The sequence below is a fragment of the Nicotiana tomentosiformis genome, chromosome 6 (genome assembly GCF_000390325.3).
Source record: "Nicotiana tomentosiformis chromosome 6, ASM39032v3, whole genome shotgun sequence".
Lineage (NCBI taxonomy): Eukaryota > Viridiplantae > Streptophyta > Magnoliopsida > Solanales > Solanaceae > Nicotiana > Nicotiana tomentosiformis.
The window spans coordinates 35,720,428-35,733,393 of record NC_090817.1 but is presented as its reverse complement, the minus strand read 5'-3'; the positions used below and the strand labels follow the sequence as shown (position 1 = coordinate 35,733,393).

The window sequence follows — 12,966 nt, the reverse complement described above, 5'->3', positions numbered from 1 at the left end:
TGAACGATAATTGCGTATATTTCTTTGAATATGACCCCTTCAATACGGGTGGTGCTCCCGGGATCTGATCCATCCGAGCATTGGAATTATTTATCATTTAGATATATCCGATCATTCATTTCCCTCATGAACTCAGTTTTAAAAGGGTCATCAGTGTTGTTGTCGTTCCTGGATCCACTACCTGCACCACCTGCTTTATTTTCATTAAATCCAAATTCCTCCCTTGAAGCAATGTTTCTAGTTCTTTGCATTGTTTTATTTGCAGGCATACTGGGAGGGACTCGAACTCCTCCATTGGAGTTATTAGAAGCAACTGAAAGTGCTTGCTTCAACTCCGTCATTACCCGGTATTTTCTTGAGAGATGGTTCATGATTTCCCTTTTTTGTGCTCTCACGACTTTGACCGTTTCAACAACATGTTCATCATTCATATCATCAGGAATTGGACTTCTCACATACTAAGGATTTCATTCTTCGCAAATCTGAGTTGTCTCATCTCCTTCATTGTGAGTTTCATTGGTTGAACCATCACGTTGGAACATATCCTCACGCTCATTGTTTGTTCCAAAATGTAATGAGTTGTTCACATCATTAGCTGCCGTATCTGATACTTTTACTAAAGAAAAAGCGTCAAAATGCATTAGTAACAGATGAATGGATCAAAGTAATAACACAATTATATATGTCCAACGGTGGGTGCCAACTATTTATCCGTAAAATAGTACAGTTTGATTTGTAACGTGGTTTATAGATACGTAAATTAATTTAATCCAATAATATAAAATAACTAAGAACATAAATAAATTAATTAAACAAATTTGAAGAAAATACAAGCCTGACTACGGGCTCCGTTTCTCCGGTGGCAATAATAAGAGCAATGTGAAGAACATAAAGAGAGAATGTTGTTTAATAGAGTAAGAGTAGATTTTCCTTTTGTGTACAAAGGATTTTTTGTGTCCTACGATGAATAAAACTTCTCATATTTATAGCTTAACTCAGGGAAACAAGATCCCCTAATCATACACTTCTTTAATATAAATAAAACCCCTCTTGATGGTTGCATAACAGTTGGGTATAAATGCAAAGATTCTTAGTAACGATTGCTCATTGAATCATGTCTTTTCTAACCAAAATCTTCCTTTCAGATATTTGTCCCTGGCTCCAATGACTTCAAAATTTATTCAGCACCAGTTACATATTCGTAACTAGTGCCAGTTATTCACTGACTCATATCTTACTCGTCTTTTCTTTCATGTGTCAACTCTTCGAGCATCCACCTGTCACTCACCAATTTTAACCTGTACAGCAGGCATCCTGAGTACCTAAGGTACAATGAGGTGGTGGAAGCTCTTAAGGTATTGCTGAATATCACGGCACTGTTGGACACCACTACCAAGCTGAGCACGACAGCTCAGAATAAGTGTGAGGAGAACTTCAACAGGTATATCTATGGGTCACTGAATTTGATGATGCGCCGGTTTGGAGTGACTGATGAGGAGAGGACGCAGCTGAACACTGAGTACCCGTTGTCTGGTGGAATAAATGAGTTATTGGGGATTGTGCCTGGCAGTCCCATTCACCCGTCTGAAGATGAGAACACAATAGCTGGCTCGCTATTACATGATTGTTTCTTCAATTCTTTGTTTAATCTCTCAAAAGGGTAATCTCTCATCCTAAGGATACATTTAAAATAGGAAACCCTTCTTGAAATTTTCATATCTTGGAAGTTTCTTTTTGAGAATATCAAAACCTAGCTTCGGAATGTTGTATCATTCTACTACCCTCTAATACGGATGTTTGTGGTTCGATTTGGATCGTTTTCTCCTAAAAAAAATCAAACCAATTAAGTCAAATTTTCAAATATCGAAACCAAACCAAACCAATCAAGCCCATTTATAATCGGTTTGATTTTTGTCGGTTTATTTTTTAATTTTTGATCAATTTTTTAAATATGAGATATACACTGACAAGACGCATATTTCAATGTCTACATTCCTACGTAATACTATCAAATTAGTTACTCTTTAAGAAAAATATGTCAGTTACCAAGATACATGATAATAATTAATTTAAATAGTGATAAATATATGTAATTTAAGGACTCAATTAAAGACAAATTATTTATAACTTAGAGATAGATTCTTGGACTTAACAAAATAAAGACTACAATTCAAACTAAAGTATAAATGCAAATTACTAGATTACTATAAAGGCAAAGAACTAGACTACTAGTGTCACGACCACCCCTACTATATTGGGTCTGACCAACTCCAACACTGCTAGGTGTAGGTAGTGTCTCATCTTAAATTTCTAATTCATTATCTCTATACTATAATCTTCCTCTAATTATTCATAATCTATATTATTATCAGGTGATGTTTCAGAAACATAGTTGAACTAGCACATCTTTTTCTATTCATTATCTACAAACTCGTAATATATTGTAAAAAATTTAACTACTAAAATTTGAAAATATGCAAAAAAAATTAAATAAGAGAAAGAGCCGAATTGCGCCATAATTTGAACAATTGATGTAACTCCAATGTTACCACAAATGAACTTGCTCGTCGCTACTCCGACTCTTTTAAACTTCAGTTTTCAAAGTTCAAATAACACCACAAAAATTCAAAAAAGAAAAGAAAAGAAGAGAGCGAAATAGTTGATAGTAATTTAGGAGAATGAGAGAATGACAATTGAGACTTTAGAGATGACCGAAGAAATGAAGAAGAGGGGAGGTCTATTTATAATTTTTCAAAGGGTTAAACTAGTAAATAATAAAGATGTTATTATTTAAAAAAAGTCACAAAAAGACTATTTTTGCAATTCCAGCAGTTGGGCAACGATCAAAACGAGAGCTGACCGTTGCCAACAATCAAAATAAGAGCTCACCTTTGCCAACGGTCAAATGCCTTAAAAAATAAATAAAAAATTACAGTCGTTGAACTGATCCGGGTAAACGGTTACTCTTTAATGTGACATTATCGGTCTATACCGGTCCGGTCCATCGATAATAAAATCTCAACCGGCACAAATCGGTTCCTTCTCCAGCGCGTCTCTATCCGGCCCCTTATACACCGGGACAGTTTGGCCCGTTAGCCACCTTTAACTACAAACCAAGAGTGCAAACTATTAGTATGTACCGTAAAATTTATTTTTATATATATATATATATATATATATATATATATATATATATATATATATATATATATAAATCTTCTTAAAATCCATTATTAGTCAAATTATTCATACAAATTGAAAGGGGGCGGGCGTATTTCTATTTCATAGTAATTCATTTAGCATGCTCATAACAATACCTTGTAGTAACTAAGTCCTTAAGTCACTAGTTTGTTAAGGCGTGGCTTATCAAAAAGAGATATGGAGTACAAATACAAATAGTCACTGAAGTATCCTCAGACAATTCGATTCAATTTTTTATACAGATAACAATGATGCAAACATCCAATTCTCCGGCGTCTTCCTTCAGACATACAATTATGCCTTCACTGCCCCAATTGCTTTCGGGTCGGATACTCCATTTTGCAAAGCTCTCTGCAACTTCTTCTTATGAATCCCATTCCACTAAACAAGTCAAATTTCCAAAGAAAATCAGCAGAAAAACAGGTAAGTAACATCATCACTTCCAGCACTAACAGTTCGGTAGTTGACAGAAAAACTGGCAAAAATGTCTAAGTAGAAAAACAAAAAGATGCTTTCATTTGCTCAATTGATATGTCAGTAAAAAAATATAAAGAACTTCTTGTACTTTTAAAAAAAAAAAAAATCTTTATTCTATATAATATTGCAACGGGATGAGTTTAAATGAAGTTACATGATTAGTGAGTATTCATATAGCCCGACTCCAGCTTTTTGGGATTGAGGCTTAGTTGTTTTTCTTGTTGTAGTGTGTCTATCCAAGTTAAATCCTTAAGACTAACTTCAAGTTCTGCCCTTTTCTGGATTTACTCGGGAATTTTTATGTCAAGATTCAGGCAGTCCTCCAAGGAATACACAGAAGCTGAATTTAGAAGTTTCTCCTCATAGAGCTGGTAAGCCACTGTAATTTCAACTTTTTAATGCGCTTATTGGGTTGTAAAGTTGATTTCGTTTTGCATTTAATTGACAGTTTTTTACTAGTGTTAAGAAATTTGTTTAGTTGCTGTTTATTTGTTCTTATCTTCATGTCACGTGTCTATTTTACAGTGTCTGCGGTAAGATTAATGCGCATAGAGCTGGGTGGTGCATTTGCTGATCTTCTGAATGAGCAAGGAAAGGGTTCAGGGGAGAATGAAATGGGATATGTTGAAAGAACTCTTGGATTTCGCACTCGTCACTTAGAAGACAGAGATTTAAGACTGGTTTGTTTCTCTCTTGGCCATTTCTTCACTACCATATCATTAATTGTCTTCTAATTCACTTATGATTTTCACTTTTTTTTTTTCAAGAGATTCTCTTTTCCATCACAATATCAGAGCACCTGTCCTTATGGATTTCTTGAAATATTTATGTTGTAGGTCACGGAGGTTGTTGGAGGTACCATTCGCTGGAGAAGATATCTTGATCACTTGATTCTTTCGTTATGCCACGATGAGAGTACATTCAGAAGCATGGAACCTCTTCTATTACAGGTATATTTGCTTCTGTTTTTGGGTTCTTTTCTTTTAGAGCATCCAATAGAATATATTTTGTTGCCATGGTTTAAGTATTGGAGAACCTCTCAAATAGCATCTATTTGAATTTAATTATTAAGTACCAAAAATAAAGGAGCAGTCATAAATTTCTTTTTCAAACAAAGTTATTTCATCGATGGTTTAATTATTGGAGGATCCTTTAAAATAGCATCCATGTGAAATTAATAATTAAAACTAAAAGAGGAAAGGAGGATCACTATGGAGTTCCTTTATGAAACAAGGTGCCTTTTAAGAAATTTATGAGTTGTATCAACCACCTAGAACCAAAATTAATGTGAATGAATGATGATGATAGAATGCAATCTTTGACTTACAATAGGCCTTCTTAATCTAAACAATGGTTGTTATACATGTTGGCTGATGAGGTTCTGTCAAGCATAATGTACCTGCAAGATTTAGAATGTCATTATGCCCGAATGATTTATTTCGTGTGGCATTGGTAGGTCATAGTCAACATGGCTATCACTCCAATGGAGTATACATTACCGGTGCATTTATTTTCTATTTAGAAATACATAGTGATAAGCTTTAAAATCTAAATAACATCTGAGGCAAATAGGTGTATGCTCAATGCTAAAGAAAGCACATCTCAGAGGCTGAAATGCTAATGCAATATGGTGGTCTATCCTATTCATCTGTATGGGCACTGCAGAGCTTGACACTGATAGGACTACCTGGGAAATTAAAAGTGTTGGACCTGAGTTCTCTCTTTTCTTCCCTTCTGCGTTCTGTCTTTTTAACCTTTGAATTTTGCTAGGTCATTTATAATCCCTCTCAACTGACTTTTGCTTTGAAAATGTTGTTAGATTCTTCGAATTGGTTTCTATGAGATCACCAAATTAGATATGCCACCATATGCTGTTGTAGACGAGGTACGTTTAGCTCATTATTTTGGTCTACAATGGCTGTTCTATTTTGATTTAGTTATTCTGATGAAGCTAATTTGACGTCTGTCAAGAAAGATGGATGTGAATTTATATTCTGGGGAACCTAGAAATGAAGCTGATGGTATAACTACTTACCACCTTTGAGCTTGCATGGAGCCTTGTCACAATTTTGGAGGAAGTGAGGGAAAAGAAAAGGAAAAAAAAGATGCTTGGTGATAGGTGAGGTTGTTCTAGTGGCAAGAGCACTCCACTTTCAATCAAGAGGTTGGATGTTTGAGTCGCAAGAGGAGCAAATTGGAAAAGACCACCATTGACCCCTGGGCTGGGGGGTGGTGGGGTTTCCGTGGGATGGGGGTCTACCATGAAAAAAGGAAATAATATGATGGTTGATATTTAGTTGTCTTGCCTCAATCTATTCTAGAGACAAACTAATATGCAGCTTAGACCTGTATTTTTGTATTTAAATTGAATATCGGGTGCTACATTAGGAGATGACTCATGAGTAAAGTTCACATTTCAGTAGCATCCATTTGACATCCTAGAATGGAAAAGGATGAATACAGAGCATAGCATGTTCACTTCATATCTTTTGAAAATAAACATTATCTCTTTTTGTTTCATTTTGATAAGTGAGATGAACATTCTTTATGCAAAGTAATGTAAGCATACTTCTTTTTCGGATGTTAAAATCTAACTGCAGAATGTAAAGCTCGCTAAGGTTGCTCTTAGACCTGGTGCCGGTAACTTGGTTAATGGGATTCTCAGGAAACTAATTGTCCTTAAGGTATGTATTATTCCACCAGCACATAGGATCTAACAATATCTACTGGTTCCCTGACATTTATTTTTTCATGTCTGCAGGAGAGTGATTCCCTTCCGGCAGTAAAAGTGGACGGTGATGATCGTCAGCAAGCACGTGGTCTTGCCACTCTTTACTCTCATCCAGTTGTACGTTTGAACTGTTTCTTTTTTAATCTTTTGTCTTAGAAGATCCAAGTCTGATATTTTAGCAAAATGTCCTGTACATCCATGGTTGTGTCAAATAAATTTTCTAAATTCATGTTTGGAAGTTTCAGTGTTTCAATGATGTATATTTCTTCATCCATACGGTGAGTTCTGTCATTGATTCATAACTCTGGTTGGAGATAAAATGATGCTTGGGTTTAATCATATGGATTTGGTTTAAGTTCTAGCGAGTTTGCTTAAGAACTTACCAAAATGGCCCTCATTTTGTTGCATGGTTTGGAAATTTTTCATGATACTCCAATTATATGGTCCTCTTATCACAAATCTTTTTCCTCTATGCTTTAGAACATCACAAATTATAGTATTATAAGCATAGTCATATGACTATCTTTTCACATCTCTTATCTTTCTTCTATACATTCCTTTACTATGTTTCCCAGTGGATGGTAAGAAGATGGACAAAGTATTTTGGACGGGACGAAGCTATTAAACTTATGACATGGAATAACAGCTCTCCCAGTTTCAGTCTACGGTATATGATGAAGCTTTCTTTCCTCTTTTACCCTTTCTCTGGATGATAGTGTGACACTTTTTGTGTTCGTATCGTTTAACAAAACTAGGGCAAATACTGGGAAAGGTTTGACAGGGGCTGATCTAGTCTCAAGACTTAAAATGTTGAAGGTAATATTTAGATGCATTTCATTCCATACTGATAACAAATTTAGGATCACTTCTGGACTCTCTGTCTCTCTATCTTTGGTAATATACCTTATTCAGAACTCTAAGATTTTGAATGTCTAGTTGACCAAAGAGAGTTCAATAGATATCATTCATTAGTAGTTAAGACTTTTAGAACTCTGAATAGAAGTCCATCATACCAGAGTCTTCTTCTGCCTTTTTTTTTAAATAACAAAATAGGATGAGTGTCCTAGACACTACTTGACACCATCATATTTTCTGAATTATTCTGCAAGATTCTGCATTTGTTTCGTGTATTACAATGACTCATTCATTTCCTTTCTTGAACTTTAGGTTCCACATGAGCCTTCTCTATACTTGGATGATTTTGTTCGTATTAAAACTGGAATGCAGGTATGACTTCAACAAGGTTCTTAAGATCCTCAAACAGTGTTTACTATAAGATCATCTTTATGCCATTGATGTAGATTTTTTCTATTTTGATAGGTGACTTCAGTAGCGATCAATAATTAGTTACTTATAAAGAAGAAACCAGAATGCGTGTTCCTTTTCTTTTTAGCTCTCAAAATTACCGCAGAGACTTGATTTAAAGGTAGTGTCAACTGTTGAAATGTGAGGGATAGGGCCCTTCATCTCTAACAAAGAGGTTGGGGTTTGAGCCACCAGAAGAGCAAATTGGGAAAAGGGCCATCATTGACTCCTGAATAGAGGGGTTTATCGGGTGGGGTTTACCATATCAAAGAAATAGAAAAGGCAGTCTTAACTGTTTCCGCTATGGTACTGATTCTGGTTATGGACAAATTCAGCTGGAAGAAATGGAGAGATGATTCTTTTGGCTTCCAGCACTTCCTTCGTGCTGAAGATTGATTATTACAAATATACATGTTACATTGTCAAAAAAAAAATGGAGAGATGAAGTCACATACTTAATGTAGAATTTTAGATGACACCAAATAATGTTGATTGGAAGTGTTGTCATATATTTTTATGTCATTTAAAAATTTGACTTGGTCTTTAATTCTTAGTTTCATATGTGCATTTTATGTATTTTGCAGCTCAATTGACTTTTTAAGGTCTCTTCTTTCAGAATGTTATACAGGCTGGGTTACTAAAAGAAGGCTTCTGTGCAGTCCAGGATGAAAGTGCCGGTAATCGCCTCACAGAACTCAAAATGTGGAGTATGTGGACTTGTAATAAATGTGTAGTTGAGTATGTTACAAGAGATTCCTTCTTTCATTTTCAGTTATCCCTTGAACCTTGGCTTGATATACAACTATTCCTTCAGCGGGCAGGGGGAGTAGTTCCAATTTAAGAAAACTTTGACAACACAGAGTTGTTTTCATATGCTCTCCTAGTCAACACGATTAAGGAAGGAGAGTTTGGCTTCGTTTGGATAACTTGGACCATTCACATATCTATGTTCCAAGGATCATAATTGAGAAATTGAGTTATTACTCACAGGGATGTTCATACATCAATGAACTGTATCACATATCATCGCGAAGAAAAAGAAAATTCCATCTTTACTTTCCATTTGTTCATAATTTTCTACTATGATTTGCTTAATTTGATCCACACTCTTTGTCAGAGTGTCTCCCCTTCCTTTTACAAGTTATATACTGTGGAAACTAATGTCCAGTTACTTGAAAAATGGATTGGTATTTTGTTGGTCATTGACTTGTATCTCATATTCCAAATTCGATGGCCTCATTGTGATAATGCATTTGTTTATGCTCGAGTTTGAAACCTGTACAAATATCATAAATGGTGAAAAAGGATGTGTATCATTCCCCTAATAACCCTAATTACTGCAGGATTAGTAGTCTCTATTGTTGATCCTCAACCTGGTGAGAGCATTATTGATTGTTGTGCTGCTCCAGGAGGGAAAACCTTGTTCATGGCTTCCCGCTTGAATGGCCAAGGTAACCTTCATATAAACCTTGCTCGTCATAGTTGACAGATGAAAGCTTTTAGAGCTGAAATTACATGGAAAAATATTGTCCTATTACATATTTTGGGAGCTAACTAAAGGCAAGATCTTCTAACAGGAGCATAGCACATGCAGAATTTAAATTTGTGTATTCAGTAATGAAATAAAACCCTCACTTGTGGGACTACACTGGGTATGTTGTTGTTGTTGTTGTTGTAGTAATGAAATAAAACATAGGTGAGGATGCCTGTCCTGGAAAAGTAGACAATCATGGTGTCTGCTATACAACCGCCATATTCCCTTGTCCATCGCTAATTACATTTATTAATTGTTGGTGCCGAAAAGTAACTTTTACTGGCAATGCTTTTCTTTTCTTCAGTATTTTCATCTTAGCTTTTTTTACTCTTGTATTTTTCAAACCTGTTTTGAAAACACTTTTCTTGAGCCGATGGTCCATCGGAAACAACCTCTTTACCTCACACAAGATAGGGGTAAGGTTTGAGTACATCCCACCCTCCCCAGACCGCACTTGTGGGATCGCATTTGGGTATTATGTTGTTGCTGTTGCCTAAAAGTAACTCAATCAAAAGTTACCAGGTTCGTTGCTTTGTAATATCTATTTTTCTCTTTCGAGAGTTTCAGAATCAAGATGGCTCGTCATATTTTTTGTTTTACAACTGGAGAAAGCCTTTTTTTTTTTTATAACTATTGATCATTGGTGACTTAGCCTTGTTAAAGCATTGCATATTTTCAGCATTTTCAACAGTGGATTATTTAAATAGTTATATGCATAGTGTTTGGCCAGCAATTCTGGTCATTAACCTTTTCTTATGTATGGAAGTTATGTTTGTTGACTCTTTAACGCTACACTCCAGTGCTTTACTTGTTTGTCAGGTACATTATTTGCCGTCGACATAAATGAAGGTCGGTTGCGGATACTCAAAGAGACAGCCAAATTGCACCAAGTTATTGATGTTATCAGTACTATCCATGCTGATCTTCGAACTTTTTCTGTAAGAACGTGCAAGTTGTAAAAAAAATACATGGTATATTAGTTTCCAACTGCTAATCCCTGGTTTAACTTTTGGCAGACCGATAAGGTCGTAGAATGGGATAAAGTCTTGCTGGATGCACCCTGTTCAGGGCTGGGTGTTCTTTCTAAGGTATTTTCATTCTAGAGACGTGTGCAATTTCTATTGTTCGATGTAAGCTTGCATGGGTGCTAAAAGTTTTGGTCCTTTATTCCTCTTCTTCTTATGTCACATTCGTTATTCTTGCTTCTGTTGTTTCATCTTTCTTTAAACCATAGGTAGTAGTAGCTGGGACATTTGAAATGTATATTTCCTCTTTGTTTGCGAAAGCGAGCAGATTTGCGTTGGAATAGGAAACAGGAAGATATGGAGCAGCTTAAACATTTACAGGATGAACTTCTCGATTCAGCTTCCAGGTAAAACCATAGTTCTTAATTCATAAACTAAGTGCAATCTTGACCTTAATTGCTGCTGCCAATATTGAGTAGCTTTTTCCTAGTAATGTTGGTGACTGGCGAGGATAATGCAAGTTCAGAAGCGGATCAAAAGAAGGCGCATATCTTTATAAACATTTCTCCTACTGAGTACAAGAGAGTTGGAAAATGAGATATACAAGCTGGGTTGATGTTAATTATAACTCAAGTTGCCTGTTTTATCAAGTCAAAGCTGGTTAAAGTTTCTTACTGCTACTACATGTACTTACAATCTGAAATGCCTCTTGGTTATATGCATTATGATTGAGTGACTAGCTTTACACATTAACATATGAGGTTCTGTTTTTTGTTTCCTTTATATGCTTTTGTTCTGCATCCGCAGGTTGGTGAAGCCAGGTGGAGTTATAATATACAGCACATGTTCCATTGACCCTGAAGAAAATGAGGAAAGAATTGAAGCTTTTCTTCTAAGGCATCCAGTAAGAATTTTGACTGGAAATTGCTTTATCTATTATGAGTTGGTTCTTTCATAAAAATCAGATATAGCACATATATCATGCTCAAAACCCATTTCAGGTATTAAAGAGTGAGGATTTTGCTTCCTATTGAGGCTGTGCTAAATGAGACTATATGCTTTATATAGAAAGCACGGGCCTATTGTTGTCAAATAGAAGACAGATGAAATTCCAAAATTTTAAAAAATGAAAAAATGAGAGAAGAAACTGGAGTTTCAGAAATCATTTTTTGAGAGATTGCTGGTATAAACCCTCTCATCTTTTCTTCATATATCCTCTTTTTCATAATTTGGGCATCTTATTCTGGCATTCTCATGCCTAAATTGATTGTCCCATGTGTTCTCTCTGGTTTAGTGATAAATTGGTCTTCTTCTCGAGGGACCAGATTGCTCACCCTTGTCATGACAATAATAGAGCGACGTACTTATCGAAGAAACAAATAGAACCAAATATGTGTTTAAAAGTTCAACTAGCAGGGCTAACTTTGATAGTTCTGTCTATTATTTTAATTGTCAACATCATTCCTGACCTTGCAGGGCTAAAGTTGATAGTGCTGTATATTATTGTAATTGAAAGCATTATTCCATCTTCTTGTGTTTGAGGGTGGGGGAGGGGGCAGGTGTTCTAGTTGCTATTCCTGTAAGGGAAATGTTGAATGTCCTGCACATTGCTCTAACTGTCACCATCTTTTTCCTTGCAGGAATTCGAAATTGATCCTGTGAACAGATATGTACCGGAGGATTTTGTCACCACACGAGGTTTCTACATGTCTAATCCTGTGAAGCATGAACTTGATGGAGCTTTTGCAGCTCGTCTGGTTAGATCTCAATAAATCCAGAATGAGTGGAGCATGTTTCAGTTTTCACAAATTCTTAGTATGTCGTCTAAAAGCATCTTCGGGAGCTGCAGACAATCAAAGTGCCGCTTTTATGCCTTTCCTTCTCTGATCATAACTTTTTGGCTCTTTCAGCATAAGAGTTCAGAGCATCACTCGTCATATATTTCTCAGGTAGCACTGGCCATCAATTTGATATTTATGAGCTCCTGCTTGACTTAGTTCTTTTGTAAAACATGCGCGTGTCAAATAAATCACATTGTTGATCAACTAATCTAGAAGCTTAAGCTGCTAGAAAGAGCATACTTTTATTTACTTAATTATGTCAGTTATATTTTTTCCTTCAATAATTTCAGGCTGGTGACGCAAAGCCTTAGATGCGAGATTTTAATCCAGTCTCAGGGTTTGAGATCTCAAAGGTCATCATGTGGTACAACAATCATATAAGTTAAAAGCATACTGTGGCAAGATGAAATATCATTTTGTATGGCATTACAGTGGCCGGTTGCTGAAAGATTACATGCAGAGATGGCAAGCTGTATTGCTCTCATCCACAAGAAATCTGAGGTGTGAAAACATCTCGAATGACTGCTAGGTGAATTCTGAGGCTTTTTCTTTGTCTCTTTGCAAAAACCCCGCCTGTGTATGGTGTCTGTCTTCTGCCAAGGGGAAGACTCACAAAGGAGACTTATGTGGTCCCTCAATTACTAAATGTGAACAGGCGGGGTTGTCCAAGTGATAAAAATTTGGCTGTTTAAGTATTGAATTTGGGAATCAGACATTGTAGGTTGAACTGTATTTTGCGTCAGATAATCTTTATCCGTCCAATTATATAATGTGAAGGTTCCCACTTCCCACTTTAGCGAACGAGACATTTCTGAATCAGATATTTTTCTTCTAATGATAATGATTGATGCGTATGAAGTATGAACCAAAACTCTTTTCTGTTTATTCTAGTGTCATTAAGATTTCAGAATA

General features: G+C 35.9%; 1 protein-coding gene across 4 annotated transcripts; it reads left to right on the top strand.

Moving 5' to 3' along the window:
- The first annotated feature begins 3,276 nt into the window (after positions 1–3,276).
- Positions 3,277–12,925, top strand: LOC104090068 (uncharacterized). Of its 4 annotated transcripts, none has more exons than XM_009595105.4 (18): positions 3,281–3,624; positions 3,993–4,049; positions 4,204–4,358; positions 4,515–4,628; positions 5,498–5,563; positions 6,279–6,362; positions 6,440–6,526; positions 6,985–7,076; positions 7,165–7,225; positions 7,577–7,636; positions 8,331–8,391; positions 9,058–9,165; positions 10,068–10,186; positions 10,265–10,336; positions 10,535–10,620; positions 11,021–11,117; positions 11,854–12,162; positions 12,345–12,925. In XM_009595105.4, the coding sequence occupies exons 1-17, from the start codon at positions 3,450–3,452 to the stop codon at positions 11,983–11,985; spliced, it is 1,626 nt and encodes a 541-aa protein (XP_009593400.1). In that variant the 5' UTR covers positions 3,281–3,449; the 3' UTR covers positions 11,986–12,162; positions 12,345–12,925. The 4 variants fall into 4 exon arrangements, with proteins under 4 accessions (XP_009593402.1, XP_033510414.1, XP_009593400.1 ...); XM_009595104.4 differs by having other exon boundaries at positions 3,282–3,624; positions 3,987–4,049; XM_033654523.2 differs by lacking the exon at positions 12,345–12,925 and having other exon boundaries at positions 3,278–3,624; positions 3,987–4,049; positions 10,542–10,620; positions 11,854–11,906.
- The last annotated feature ends 41 nt before the right edge of the window (positions 12,926–12,966 follow it).